The sequence below is a fragment of the Drosophila mojavensis genome, unplaced genomic scaffold (genome assembly GCF_018153725.1).
Source record: "Drosophila mojavensis isolate 15081-1352.22 unplaced genomic scaffold, ASM1815372v1 contig_277, whole genome shotgun sequence".
Taxonomy (NCBI): domain Eukaryota; kingdom Metazoa; phylum Arthropoda; class Insecta; order Diptera; family Drosophilidae; genus Drosophila; species Drosophila mojavensis.
Window position 1 is genome coordinate 4,800,486 of NW_025318822.1, and position 15,505 is coordinate 4,815,990.

Here is a 15,505-nt window from a genome sequence, read left to right on the forward strand (position 1 = left end):
ATATTAAAGTTTAACGAAATATTTAAAATAGTGGAAAGCACATTTTTGGATTTATAAAGAAAAAATATAAAACCATTAAAAAATAAAAAATTAATTAAATAAGCATTAATAGCATAATCCATATTTAACTTTTAATACAAATTCTGATCATAAATACCAGTAAAAAAAAGTAATCTATTCAAAATTAATTAAATAACATTTTAGACACAGCTTCAAATCAATTTAAATAAATCTATTAAAATACATATTACGCATATATCCACGAAAACAGTTTAATCAACAAAAAATTATCAATTCCCCATAAAAATAATAATAATAATTAATGAATGAAATTTAATCAAAAAATGCTACCCATTGGCTGCAGGGCTTGAAATTTGAAAGAGGCCAATTGAATTAACTTTATTGGATTACGGCCAGAAATTGCAAGGTAATTAATAAATCGAGTGCGTTTGGCATGGTTTCGGAGGAGAACTGGAACAGCGATACCATGTCCGACTCGGACATGATCGACTCGAAGAACGATGTGTGCGGCGGCGCCTCCAGCTCCAGCGGTAGTTCCATATCGCCACGTACGCCGCCCAACTGTGCGCGCTGTCGCAATCACGGGCTGAAGATCACCTTGAAGGGTCACAAGCGGTACTGCAAGTACCGCTATTGCACCTGCGAAAAGTGCCGCCTCACAGCGGACAGGCAGCGCGTGATGGCCCTGCAGACGGCGCTGCGTCGCGCCCAGGCGCAGGACGAGCAACGCTCGCTCCACATGCACGAGGTGCCGCCTCCGGCGACACCGGCAGCGGCGCTGCTTGGCCATCATGCCCATCATCATCATGTGCATGCCGCTCACAGCCACGCCCATGCGCATCACGGCCATGCCCATCACGGCCATGTGCTGCACCATCAGCAGGCGGCAGCAGCAGCGGCCGCAGCAGCAGCGGCAGCAGCAGGAGCCGCACCGCCGGCTCAGCCACAGTCGCACCTGAACAGTGCCCACAACGGCACGGCGAGCAGTCTGCATGGCCACGCCCATGCCCACTCACACGTGCATCACGCTCACATGGCAGCTACATCGTCTGTGGTGCAGCAGCAGCAGCAGCAACACCATCACCAACAGCACCACCAGCAACAGCAGCAGCAGCAACAACAACAGCAACCGCCCCATCAGGCAACTCTTCGATCTCCCTCGCACAGCGATCATGGCGGCAGCGTGGGCGCAGCCACCAGCAGCTCCGGCGGTGGCGGGGTCGGTGTCGTTGGTGCCAGCTCCAGCAATGTGGCAGCTGCTTCGAGCAGCGGCTCCGGCAGCGCAGCTGGCGCTGGCAGCAGCGGAGGCGGCATCAGCGTCATCACCAGCGCCGATCATCACATGTCAACGGTGCCAACGCCCGCTCAATCGCTGGAGGGCTCCTGCGACTCCTCATCGCCATCGCCATCCTCCACATCGGGCAACGCCGTGCTGCCCATCTCTGTGTCCAGCACACGCAAGAATGTGCCACTCGGTAAGTGTCCAATTGATTCACATACTCATTCAGTGTTCCAGTTGAGAATATCAATGCAATGGGGCTTTTCCCTTGACATGAAGAGATGTACGAATGCTCCAAACCATCTCTAGTCATAATTAATACAGCAACAATTAAGATAAAACTGGGTTTGCATCACACATTCTGTAAGGCTGATAGTACAACTAGTTATATCAGATCCCTATAAGTATTACATTAGAATACTGCAAATGAAACTTATAACTCGTTTCGTTTCCAATATGTGGTCTGGGTCATAACTTACAGCAATATAACTTGCAAAAATATTCCGAATGATAATAACAATAATAATAATGACAATAATAATAGTAATAACACAGATCAAAGAGCTCGAAGTGTAACCAAGATTAGATCGTTATCGCCGCTGCATTTTAGAAGTTGTAAAACCGTCAACGAAGATAAAAGATAAGAAGCTTAGGGTTTTCTAATTATACAACACAAATAAAGTGAAATAGTTAACTCTCTGATTCTTAATTAAAAATAAGAAACCATAGATTAAAACTGACCCAGATTATTTACATATTCTATATATAAATATATATTATACACTCACTCGAAACGTTTTAGAACTTGCAAAAATGAAAGTTTTAGATTTATTTATTCAAAATTGTATTCCAAAGCGTACTCCTAGACTATACTCCCAATAGTTCAGTTAAAATTTCCATCTCCATTTATAAGATAACTGAAAGGGACAGACTAGTATATTAAGACTTTGCGATGTTGTCATTTAGTCTGGCAACTAAGTGTTTTGTCACTTCAAAAGAGAGAGAGACCAGGGACGACAATGCAATCACTTATGGAGAATGTCTCGACGTCACGTACGTATCGAGAGGAGCAGTCGGCAAGCCACAGGCCTAATCAAGTTGCAGTTGTTTATTGTGGCATTCAGCACAGACTGGCAACATGGGCCAGGCGCTGAGACAAGTGCAGGGGCGCAGCTCTGGACAGCTGCCAACAAGCAGTGGAAGCCTTCGACTAGAAGAGGCATCACGAAAAAACAAAAACAGCAAAAATGTGCCACTAATTGTTTACAGTGTGAGAAAAGCCAATTCCATGGCCAGTGGCCACGCTAATATGCGATAATCAATTATTGTGCCGCATAGCCGCTGTCAACAGATTCGACTCAACGAAAAGCTGACAGAAAATATATAAATTTAAAAAAGAAAATATAATAATTTAGAAAACAATTTTCATATTTTATTAGTGAAAATAAGGAAAATGTTAAATCAGGTGTACATAAAACAAGTTTTTTTAAAGTAAACTAAACAGACTTTCCAAGATGATTTATGGTAGTTCGATTTAGGTTTTATATGAGAATATTGTTGTTTACATAAGACTCACTTATATAATTTATTTTCTTATCGTTGAATCTATGAAAATCGAAAGTAATTTTATTAAACTTTCGCAGCTAACTTTCAAAATGTGACATCAAATGTGCATTTCTTGACAGAACTTAACAAAAATTGGATCAATCCAGTTTGCCATACTACCCATAATCCAAATACCTTTTTTTTCTGTTTGTAAACAAAGAGAGCTCTGCAAGCATTTGCTCATTATCAGCAATATCTACTTTAAAAATTTCACTTTAATTAATCAATGGATTAAAAATAGCTAAAACTCACAATTATTTGCAACATACAGAACCATGGCACGTGTGCTACTTGTCTAAACAAGATCTCTTAAATTGGCTGCAAAATCAAATCAGAAAAAAAAGAATTGTATAACTAAAAGGCGCCAAGAACTTAGAGCCAACTTTGATGCCAAATGCTTGGCGCGTGGCCCCTCTTTGTGGTCCCTCGAGAATGAGTAGACAGCAAGCCGAATGAATGTGAAGTACAACATAGTTGCCCCAAGCAGCAAAAGTCGAGCTCGAAGAGCAAAACGAGGCTCAAGCTCGCCAACAAGTTTGAGTCGAACGGGTTAAGCAAGGCAAGGCAAGGCATGGCAAGGTGAGGTGAGGTGAGGTGAGGTCCATTCAACAGATTAAAGCCGAGCCGAGACAGTGGGTGCAGGCCAAGCGTCAAGCCACAGCTACCGTTTTTTGTGTGTTGTCCCGGGAATTCGAAGCTCCCCTTACGTACAGTGGATTGTGTTAGCAGCCAGCATGATAATCATGGACATAATCATGGGCTTATCATGCGAATGAAATGTGCTGTGAAATGGCTGCGTGCCCGCTGAATGTTGTATGATGAATGTTCGCTCTGCTGCGAGCTGACAGCCCAGACGGCCATGCACTTGTCTGCAATTTAAATCGGGATTTGTATGCACTCTGTGCGATCCGCAATTAGAGTTGCGAAGCTGGCCTAAAGAGGCGTGCGACAAGGCTAAGTGCCAAACAACTGACACTAATTTTATGGCCAGCAACATTGTTGGACAGGCCGAGACATCGACTTTAAGACAGGTGTTATCTGTCTTCAGACAAATGTCTCTCTCTCTCTCTCTCTCTGTCTCTCTGGTTGTGGCAATGACAAATGTGTGGCTAAGTGATTCCAATGTAAATATGAATGGCAAAGAGAGAGCTAGGCCTATAAAGAAATGAATGGGTATTTTGATAATATAGAGATGCGAACAAGATATTGGAGTAAATTGACAGTGTGGAAAGTTAGAGCTGACTAATAACTGTAATAATAAATATATATACAACTGATAAATTAGTATTTGAGCATAAATAAATTAAATAATTATCATTCCACATAAATACGACTTTGAGAAGAGTTTAAAATGTGTGCGAATCGATAATCAAAAGTTATCTGAACACAAATAATATATATTTTATTATACACAGATTTGTAGTATAGAAATCGAATTCCTACGCAACTCCCAACTGCAAGGTGAATCATCAACAGGTTATTTATATATTTTCTGAGGCTATCATGTTAGAGAGTAAATAAATACATGGGAATGTAGATAGTGATAGAGATAGTAAAGCAAGCCAACCTTTTGTTTCGTATCGGACAAAGAGCATAAGAGCGAAGGTATATGTTGCTTATCAAGAGAGACAAAAGTTCTTCTCTCTTTATTTTGTATAATCATTTGAATTCGCGGAACATATAAAGTTCTTAAGACGTCTATATGACTTGTTGGTTTCCTCTACCTCTGCCTCTGCTCATTTTATTTTAGAATTTGAATCGTAGCCCTTCGTCGACAACTTTAAAAGTCCTATTCTATTCGTAGTCACGTAAATGCAACTGCAACTGCAACTGCAAGAGCGACAGCAACTGCAACTGCAACTGCGTCTGTAATTATGTGTATGTGCTATTTGACTTTTTGCTTGGGGCTTGCCAAGCAGTTTAGCTATCGTAAAACTTGGCTGCAAGGTTTTGTTCTTGTTGCTTGGGTAACTACCATATAGGGTTTCTGGGGTCGCCGTCACGGGCTCGAATCGTTAAGCAGTGAACGTCAAGTGGTTCGGCGATCGATAGACTTTGGCTTCAGTTAATTAATTTAATGCGCTTGCGCTAATTCCTGGGCTCTCATCGAGACGGGCAGCTCGGTGCCATCTCATAGCTTCCTCAACTCGCCTCTTGTTCTTCTTCTTTATTTATTTTGTTTTATTTTTTCTTTTTTCGCCTGAAAATCCGCAACAAAACTTTGGCGCGCTCGTAAAAATGAAGTTGTAAAAAGTATTTTTGTTACCCCCCGATTCGAGTCGTTGTTGTTGTTGTATTTTCGATTTCATTTCAAATGGCAGCCATATTTTGTAGTAGTTGGTAGAATTGCGCTCAGGGGCGGTCCAGAGTTCAAAATCGTACAACAAAGACCAGAAGAATAAGAATAATAAGAATAATAAATAAGAATATACAGAGGAAGAAGTTGAAGAAGAAGAAGAAAAAGTAAGAGGGCTGACAGGTCATTTCCTTGCATAATTTATGGGATTTCCAGCTAATATGTTGGCATTGCTTTTTAATACTTTTTGGCGGCGTTTTATTAAAAGCCCCGGCTTATGGCTGTTTAATCATCTGGTCAGAAGCAATGCCAATAACAATTGACTGCTCGAGAAAAAATTATAAAATGCAAACAAAAACAAAAACAACAAGCATTCATTTTTAGCTCGAAACTATAAAAACATGTTTTTTTGTGCAATTAAAGTTGCTTTTATGAGCAGAAAATTAGTCTAGACGAGGCCAAGGGCCTGAGCCATGCCCTCTACCTACACACAAATATATATGTATATATATATATATATTTCTATATATGTGCAGCTGTCGATCGAATCCAGGCTGTTGGCTCTTTGATCCACACACCTTTTACACTCCATAACATTTTGCGTGCTCACGCTTAGAGCCCGGACATTAAATTATCCATCAACTTATCATAATGATATGCAAGTGCTCTAAAAGCCCGGTTTACAATCAGCCAACAAGTTTTCAGCTTGTTTGCTCTTTTTTTTTGCAAGCATCTAATTGATTTAAATCGCGTGGCAAAAATGCAAAACTGCTCAATTGATGCTGCTAAAGAGGACAGCTTAATTAAGGTCTTCATTTTATGGGTTTGTAATGAAGCCTAATTATATAGAGCTTAATACGAAGGAAGGATTGTAAATCTGCATTTAATTATACTCAAGCAAGGGAATAAGATAATATTCGAGTCAGCATTGTATTACTTCATTTGCCTGTCTTAATCTATATCATATTACTCCATTACTAGGGTGCTCTGATTGCTTTGATAATAGCAATTATGCGTAAGAGAAGAATCATTAAGAAGGCGTCGACTCAAAGATATCATAGCCCTGAAGAACATTGCTATATATAAGCTAAACAGCTGGATGTAGATATAATAATGATAACATAATAACATAATAATAACATAGAACCTAAAAAGAGAAATTTTAAGAGATATGAAAATTATTAGATCTGAACATATATGAATACAAGATATCGAATATAAAGTTGGATCTATTCAATGTTAATCTAGTTACTCTTCGAATTAAAAGAAACCATAAACTTGGCCGACTTGGTCTATCCATTAACACATATCAGCAAATACCAAGCGGTATTCACCTACATTGTTTCCAATTGTTTGGCTTAAATCAAATTACCCACATTTTGAGCCTGCCTCAGTAGAGGCGATAATAAACCAAGTATTTAGCACCCTGCCTGGCAGATGTCGACCATAAATATTGGCTATGGCATAATACATATAAATCTGCATCGGGCAGAGTTGCTGTTGCAGTTGCTGTTGCAGTTGCTGCTGCAGTTACAGTTGCAGTTGAAGCATTTCTTAGTGGCCATATGACGATAAATTGCGTGTCTGTGCAAATGTAAACAAAGTTTGGAGGGGCGAAGAAACGGCGCGTGGCATGCAACATGTCAATTAGCAGTGCAACAAGTTCAATTGAAGCAGCTAAAGAAAAATGTGCAATCAGCCCAATGCAACGCCTTGGCGGTAAATTCATTACAAAGTTCAGGGCTCTAATTGCCGACATGAAGACCACCTTGATATTTATATCATACAGTCCTTTAGTAGAGGCTTTTTGTAGTGTATATAAGACGCAGTTGAGGGTTTTAGCTGGGGTGGGGTAGTGCCTGACGTGGAAGTCTTGTAAGTTTGATTTAAATTAGTATATTACTATATTAATATTCATTAATTATCAAGGTATATATTTTATTTTTACTTTTTTTTAATATATATATTGACCAGTTATTGTTTGTATTTTATATTATAATTGCAAAACAAAATATATAATATTTCTATTTTATATACATATTTTATAGTCATCTTGTAAAAAATTATTGTTTTTTTTTTTTTTTTTTAATATAAAAAAACTATTTTAGGGCTTTAGACACTCTAGACACCCGTTTGCCTTTGTATATTGCATGCGAATAATTATAAATCGATAGCTCGCGATATTTAATTGATATTGATATTAAGTTTATAGCTGAATGCTAATTTTTATTTTATTAATCATCAGTACAATATTATCTTAAGTAAATGATTGCTGTAAGCTTCTAGCTATTGCACTTTAAGAAGCGAATTAATATACAAACTTAATATTCCACTTTTATATATGTAATTATATTATATTTATATGAATATTCAATTCATACAAATATATCAGTTCAATGCTCTCCCAACAATGAGAAAACTATTAAGTTGTACTTACACACACACACACACACATACATACACAGTTAGGCTAAAGCTATTGAATCACAACAATCTAAGAGCAAGAAAGCATTATGAAGAGAGAACGAGAGAGACAGAGAGAGAGAGAGAGAGAGAAACCAAATACAAGTATCTAATAATTCAAATTATTAATGAGCCCACTTCAAGTCTGGGCAAAGTCTGGACAGAGCATCTGGTTTCAAAACACACACACACATGTACAAATTATACGTGTGTATGTATGTATATATATACCTATTTCCAGTCCGCTGAGAAATTGTTACAGCGATCAGCTGTTACAGACAAGTCTAATAAAAGTCAACGTCAAATGGCGGTCAACCGGTTGCAGAAACTGTCGCGTTTGCATTCCTAGCCACAAACACACATACACACACAAATCTTGGATAAGCTTTATGCACATACATATATGGAATCGATGCATCGACCAATTGATTCCGAATTGAAGTCCACGACTAAAATATGCACAAATTCACAATTGCTCAGTTAAGCTAGGGTCACAATAGACAGCACCCACCCAACTGGCGCCCACATGTTAGAAATATCATTAAAATATGCAAATATATTAAATTAGATTTTCCAATTGTTATTACATATTTATATTTACTTTTTGCAATATATTTATATTTATTTATAAAGGAAAAATGATTTAAATCGGACTTAGAATAGTTTTGATTGTTTTTTGACTACTTCTTAGTAAAGATAAATCTGATATTATTATGTCATTAGAGCTAACACGAACCAGTTCTCTGCAGCTTTGATTGAATATATGCATAATATAAGACAGTTTCTTAATGGAAAAAGTCGTTAGGCACATCATTTTGTAGTGCACAAGAACCAATTAGCTGACCACAAATTGTAAAAATGTACACGAAATAATAAAAAATTGCTGGAACATGCATATTTATAGTTAACATAATTGCCACGGCTCATTCATAAATATGTATAGCACGCTAGCAGCTGAGTTCCTCAGTTGTATTATGCACATGTCAAAGGCCTGTCGAGTTTCGGACAGGTTTGCTCAGGTGCATTTGGCGATGGCATCACAAATGCCAAACACTCTTCGTACTAGTTCAAGTTCATGCGTGCTTGAATTCGAACTGGGGCTGGAACTGGTCGACCAACTAAGTAAATGGCAAATGATTCATGTTGCGGTTCAGCTGAAGGTGTGTTTCGCTTTCCACAACTTTTCATTTGGCATACGGAACAGAAGCCGTGCCCTCAACCCGACCAAACTGCTTGCGTGCTCGAATCAAATGCATTTAATTGTGGGTCCAAATTGGAGCACTGCCCCCTGAGCTGTCACTCGCAGCTTCCACTCTGTCACATTCACATTTGGGTTCATTAAAAACTTGTTGCCATTTCAATTTCAATATATAAATTGTTGCTGCGAATGTAAATTGAAATCACAGTCGAAATGGAAATGGAAAATGAAAATTACGTCGTTTGACCACACGAGCGTTCCATTCCAGTTGGACTTTGTTTTGCGCTTTAAACAGCTTTTCAACTGGCCATAAAATGCTCTTAAAAATGTCTCACAAGTGAATGGAACACTGTCAATGGGCCAAGTGGGTTGCCCAAGCAGTTCCTTGAAGTCACTTGAAAATAAAAATATATATTTCTCAAGTTTCAGCAATTAAACCAATTAGCAGAAAAATTATGAAAAACTGAAAATAATTTTTGTAGTTTTTTTATTAGCTAAAAAAGTTGTTAGCTTTTGATTTTTAAATCAGAAATTTTATTATGGTTGGTTTTATATACTGGGTTAAAGTTCAGACTAAGAATTGGTTCAAATCGATATATGTACTTCTGTTTCCGAACATCTCTCATTTGCTCTTGTAAAATTCTTCAAAAAATCTACACTAAACTTTATATTGGAGTTTAAAGTACGCATGAACTTATATATGGTTTTAAGGTTTGCAGAAACTGACCAGTGGTGGTAAACGTTTACGTTTATTGCAAAGAAATTTTGAGTTATATTAATTGCAATATACATATGTGGTAAATAATGAAACTCGACAAAAATAAAATCGTGACTGCAAAAAAATAAAGCCTAAAAACTGATTTCGTCTAAGTTATATATTTTCGCACTTTGTTTGAGGGATTGTCAGTGTTGTTAAACGACAACATCTGCAGGAATTGCATAGTAATGAATGCGCTGCTTTTTTATACACGAGTATATTAAGAAAAGCGCTGGCATTTGCACAGAATGAACATGGACATGGCTATTAAACAGCAACTACTTAAACAATTTATTTGTTTTTGTTGCCATCATTAAAATTGGCCACAATTTGCTATTTGCCAAGAATCGGAGCCTGCCCACACACCGAAATGCTCACAGCCGAAATGCCCATTAAAAGTGGCCAACGACTCTGCGAATGCTGCTCGCAAATTTTTAAGCGCATTTTTAATTTATTTTCCAACATTTTTACAATACGAGCAAGCGCACATTTTTCGATGCCCGCAGTTGGGTCGAGAGAGTTTTTCAGACTCTCTCAGACGCCTGGGCCTTTTGCTTTGCATCAAAGTTGTAAATGTCGCGTCGAGTCATAAATTGTGTATGTGTGCCTGAGTTTGTGTGTGTGAGATTATATGGTGTGTAACGACTAGCAGCAATACGAGAAAACATGCCCATGAAGGAAGCTCGAATCGCAGTCACAGCGCAGCGAACGTGCGCGCCTCAAAGGCAAATTACGTTGCGCAGACGCATTTAATGAGCTCCGCCGAGCTGAGCTGAGCTGCGTTGAGTTGAGTTGAGTTGAGTGGAGTTTAGCCGGGTTAACCCGGACTCGAGTTGAGCTGCGTTTTATGATTTTTGTTGAATTGAGTATTGCTTTTATATACGCTCCACTGAAAGTGAAAACGGGCATATTTGCTGCATATAAAACAGCTTCGATCTGAAACATAAGCAGTTGTCTCTGAGTTTAGTTCTGGTCATCTCTGAATGTGCTAAGAGGCATTTTGCTTTGTTGCATTCATTTAATTTAAAAACTTCTGTTTTGAAGACTTTTGACAGAATCCTAAGATATGTTTTCAACATATTCTTATCCTTCTCGCATACTCAAAATATTATAAATACTTGAAAATGGCAAAAATTCCCATATATCTTTATACTCCAGTTTTACAATCTTTGGTTCAATTAGAACAGATTTACTTGCTATATAAGGAAAACTGTTTATAGGGTATTGCACAGTCGGCAATATTTCATAAATATTTACTTGTTATTTAAATGTTGAGTATAATCTTATACAAATCTCATATATATTTTTTTTAATTTTATGACATTATTAGCGCAGTGGACAGTAAAGTCTCGCTATAATGAAACCTAGGGGCTACGCAAAAAAAAAAAAAAAAAAAAAAAAATCCATAGAGCTCATGTCTTCTAGATAATAAGAAAAGACTTAAAAGTTTTACAGCTTCAGCAAATTTCCTTAAGCCTACGAAACGTACATGCTAGCGTTGTATGCCTGTAGCTATTCTTATAAGTAATCAACTTTGGCGCATTTCTAAGTATCATTTAATAAAAAAACTTGTTGTTTTTTATACCATGTCAAAGGTCGTTAGTCGCTTTATGGTTGAGCGCAAGGATTGGCAATCCCTTAAGCTAGGTGCTAGGTGCAAGCCTCTACGGCTAGGCCCTTATTTTGTCATTCTCTTCTCTCTTTTTTTCAACCACATTATTGGTTTGAGATTTCAAACATAAAATTATAATTTACAACTTTGTTGTTGTTGCTGTTGTTGTTTTGTTTCTTCTGCTTTTCGCGTGTTGTGCTGTCAAAACATAAAACAACGTGAAGTCTTTTTAAGTTGATTTTTACAGCGCGTAGCTTCGCGAAATGCGCAGCTGAAAAGGCGACTCTACATCGCAGATGAGCAGAAGCACATCCTGGGACCCTCACGGCTGAACAAAACGTAATTTAATTAGCTTTGCCTGTGGCTTTGCCATGATTGCCCCATGCCAAATGGGGTTCCGTTTTAATTTTGTAGCGCTTCCTTTTAGGTTTTATGCTTGAGTTTTATAGTCCAACACAGTCCACATTCCAGGTAGTTTTATTGCAGAAAAGTTGTTCAAAGTTGCTTCCTATATATTTTTCAATAATTTAATTCATTTTAGGTTGAATGCTAAGAACAATGTTCAAATTTTTAAGTTGTTTTATATATTTTTAAAATATTTTTAAAAACTGTATTAATTAGATAAATTTTATTTTTGCAATAGATTCAGAAATCCTTTTTCCAGCATGCCACACATTTATACCCTATAATTTCGACACTTTATCTGGCATATGGTGACTATCGATAGCAAATTAATATTCTCTTCTTTTCACAAACATGTACGCTATATACATGTTTTATACATTTGCATACTTAATGCGAGTACATTAAAATAATTGGCGCGTGTACTGCATTTGGCTAATTTGCTTTGCAAATTGATCACATTTTCTTTCATGTGAACATAAACTTTGTACAGTTTTCTCTGAGTGAATTGAATTTGATATGATACAACAAGTGGCCATATGTCTAGTTAAGCATGCAAAACTATTCGTATGACCATAACATTGTCAAGCTGGCCTTTGCAACGGCTATCGAACCCGGATATCGACGACACCCAGTCCAAACTAGGTCACAGCATTGGACGAGTATATCCGATGCAAGATATAATCATATTTCACGTGCTCACGGTTGAATGCCTATGTATATATAGTACAGTTCTACTGAATGTATATAGAACATATATATTCGTATATTTCATAATATAAGCATTTCCAACACTGACAGCTCTTACATAATCATCATTACGATATCATTATGCACATTATGAAGTCAACGTCTTGTCGATATATTGTTATTGTGATAGGACAACGCGCAGGCACAGTGGTTGATAGAGTCTGATGATCATTTAAAAATTCTAATCGAAAGTTTCTTCAAGGTGAAAACTATGATAATATTATTTAACTATTTTACTTGTAATATCATTTTAGTGAGCTGACCAGAATCATTGAGTTCAAATAGAGTCAAAGCCTGTTATTAAAACTAATAAAATTTTAATATCCGGAAAATTTCCTGTATATGAATATTAATTTTTAACAATACTACTTACTTAGTGTCAAATATGTTATTTTTAATATGTTCATTTGGTACAGTGGGCAATATTCCACTGAACAATGCCTTGAAAGTTGCACAAAAATATTATTAATTAATTAATAAATATTATTATATGCGTCATTTAATTTGAAAATTTATATTTCATATTAATAATTGATATGCGCATTATTAATTTTAGTTTTATTCAATTTATTATTCACTTCATTAATATCTCTTCTTGATAAAATTTTGCTATTTGTGCTCTCTATTTTCCCACTGTGTAGCGTTTGCTTTGTTCACCTTGAACTTGAATTGTGTTGCACCGCTTCTCCATATCTATAGTTATATTTAAGCACACACTTGCACACACACACATACACATCACACTTATATATGTGTCGCAATTTTTATTTACATTCGTTGAATACAAAAAGCAAACGCATATGCCTATAGAACGGCCCCCGGGGCCAAAATGCAAATACAAATAGAGAGAAAAATGTTGAAATGGTTAAGATATAACAAATAAATATATTATATAAATTTAAACATATTCATAGATGATGCATAGAGCTTATAACAATTTAATTTGCATGCATATTGATTATTAAAATACTCCCTACTAAATAACCTTCTGAACTATTGCAACAAATTGAATTGTCAGCAATTATTCTCTATTTAATTGAAGCATTTAATAAATCAAAATTTCACTGAATAATAATTTACTAAGAAATTACTATGAAATAAAATAATTATCATATTTTTCAACAGGTTTTTTTATATTTGTTTAATAGTATAATATTCATAAACAGAATAAGCTGATTATTTTGAATACATCTAAATCATATAGCGCCTAATTACCGAATCTAGATTATTTTATTAATTAATTATATCTTTCGGCAATCCGAGCCGCTTATTAATTGGAAGAGATTTACGACTTTTGATATGCCACACACGCGTAGCTAATGGGCCACCCGCCAAAAGATTTTCTCAGCAATTTTAATTGCTATATAAATATAACAAAAAGAAATTAAATTTTTGTCTCAAAGGAATTTCGTTTTCACACAACAAATTGTGCGGTGCCATATTTGTCTTGCCAAGAAAAACTTGCACAATTTAGTGCCACACACACATGTACACACGCAATACACACACACACACACAAATGTGTATGTGTGTATTTGATTTTCATTGGCTTTTGATGAGCGTTTTTTATCAGCATGTCAATTTGTTGGCCCCGAGTCGCTGGCAATACAAATTACACGCCACATTATAAGACCATAAAGCACGTAGCTCCGCTCAGCGTCTGGGCCCTGTTTAGTTCCGGCCAGATGGTCAGCTCCAGACAACAGACATATATATGTGTATGTATATATATATATAGTTTCTGCTACTGCTGCAGACACGTCTGACCAATTGGAAATACATTTTCACACCCTAGACAACAGACATTAAAATTGACAAGATATGAGCGTTGCTTAGGAAAAGTTGTACGCTTCCAAGTCCTGGCACTAAAAGACTAGTAGCTCTTCAAATTTCTACTCAGCTTTAATTGAATCTGATGTTATTCGAAAAGAAATTGTTGCTTCTGCCCAGTTTCCAAATAGGGAAAATAGATTTAACTTAAACAGCAAAGCAACTCTCATATTTATGCTAGTAAGTAAAGCATTCTATAACGGCAATCTTTTTTAACATCAACTAGAAAATAATTTACTAGAAAAGTTCAGTTTCATGAAAAATGGTAAAATCTAATTCTTGCTCGATTAACTGTATATTGGATGGCAATCAGTCTCTGCACTCATTAGTCAATCAATAAATCAAGCAACGTATGTTACATATCAGCAAGTCAAGTGATCAATCAATCGTACAGATGAGTTAATGCATCAGCTATTAAATCAATCAAGCAGAACAGCATATTTTATATACTAGATATTGGTATACATCTATATAAATATATATGATAATCAATCAGACACTTTTACATCAATCAGTCAATGAATGATAGAACACAAGAGAAGAGAACATGTATCTATCAATCAATCAATCAGGTGTATTCAATTTGTTATTCAATTAGCCAATTAATTTATATAAATCATATCAGTATTCCAATTATTAAACTATGAAACATGCTCGGTAAATATAAATACTCATATAAATGATAATCAATCAGACAGGCTACCGTGACTTCTTAATGGTGACTTCTTAGAGAAACGAGTTTTTATAGAGACTCAGTCAATTCAACTAGCAGCTTGCATGCTTCAATCATATCAATATACAATCGATCAATCCAGAAGTTAATCAGTGAGACAGTCAATCAATAGAGCAATCGATCAATCAATAAGTCAGTCCATCTGATAGTGCATCAGACAATAAATCGATATATCAAACTTTATAACAAAAGATACATATATCAATCAATAACAAGTACTTAATACATCAGTCAGTCAGAGAGTCTATCACAGTAACTTTGATAAATATTTGCTTTTCCACACAGATACATTTTATTATATTGTGGTTCGAAAATAAAATGTAGGAGTATGTACTTACATATACTTATTAAAATACAAATGCCGACAGGGCGATCATAAAGAAATTATAGCAAGTTAGCTAACGACAAAGTCGAATGCAATTGTTTAGTGCGCACACGACGACACACTCACACTCACAGGCACACACACGCACATCAGCTGTCTGGGGCGACTCTCTCGTGCTCGCAGACTGAAACCCCCACTTAAATCCGTCACCCGTCTTATCTACGAAACTTGGCA

At 36.5% G+C, this 15,505-nt stretch overlaps 1 protein-coding gene across 2 annotated transcripts in view; it reads left to right on the top strand.

The window, feature by feature from the left end:
* The first annotated feature begins 202 nt into the window (after positions 1-202).
* Positions 203-15,505, top strand: part of LOC6574377 (protein doublesex) — a 40,403-nt gene continuing 25,100 nt past the window's right edge. Inside the window, exon 1 of one of the 2 annotated variants that reach the window (XM_032728191.2) lies at positions 203-1,496. In XM_032728191.2, coding sequence (XP_032584082.2) covers positions 455-1,496 — 1,042 coding nt within the window. In that variant the 5' untranslated portion in view covers positions 203-454. The remainder of the gene's footprint in view (positions 1,497-15,505) is intronic. The other variant, XM_044008401.1, reaches the window with a different exon arrangement.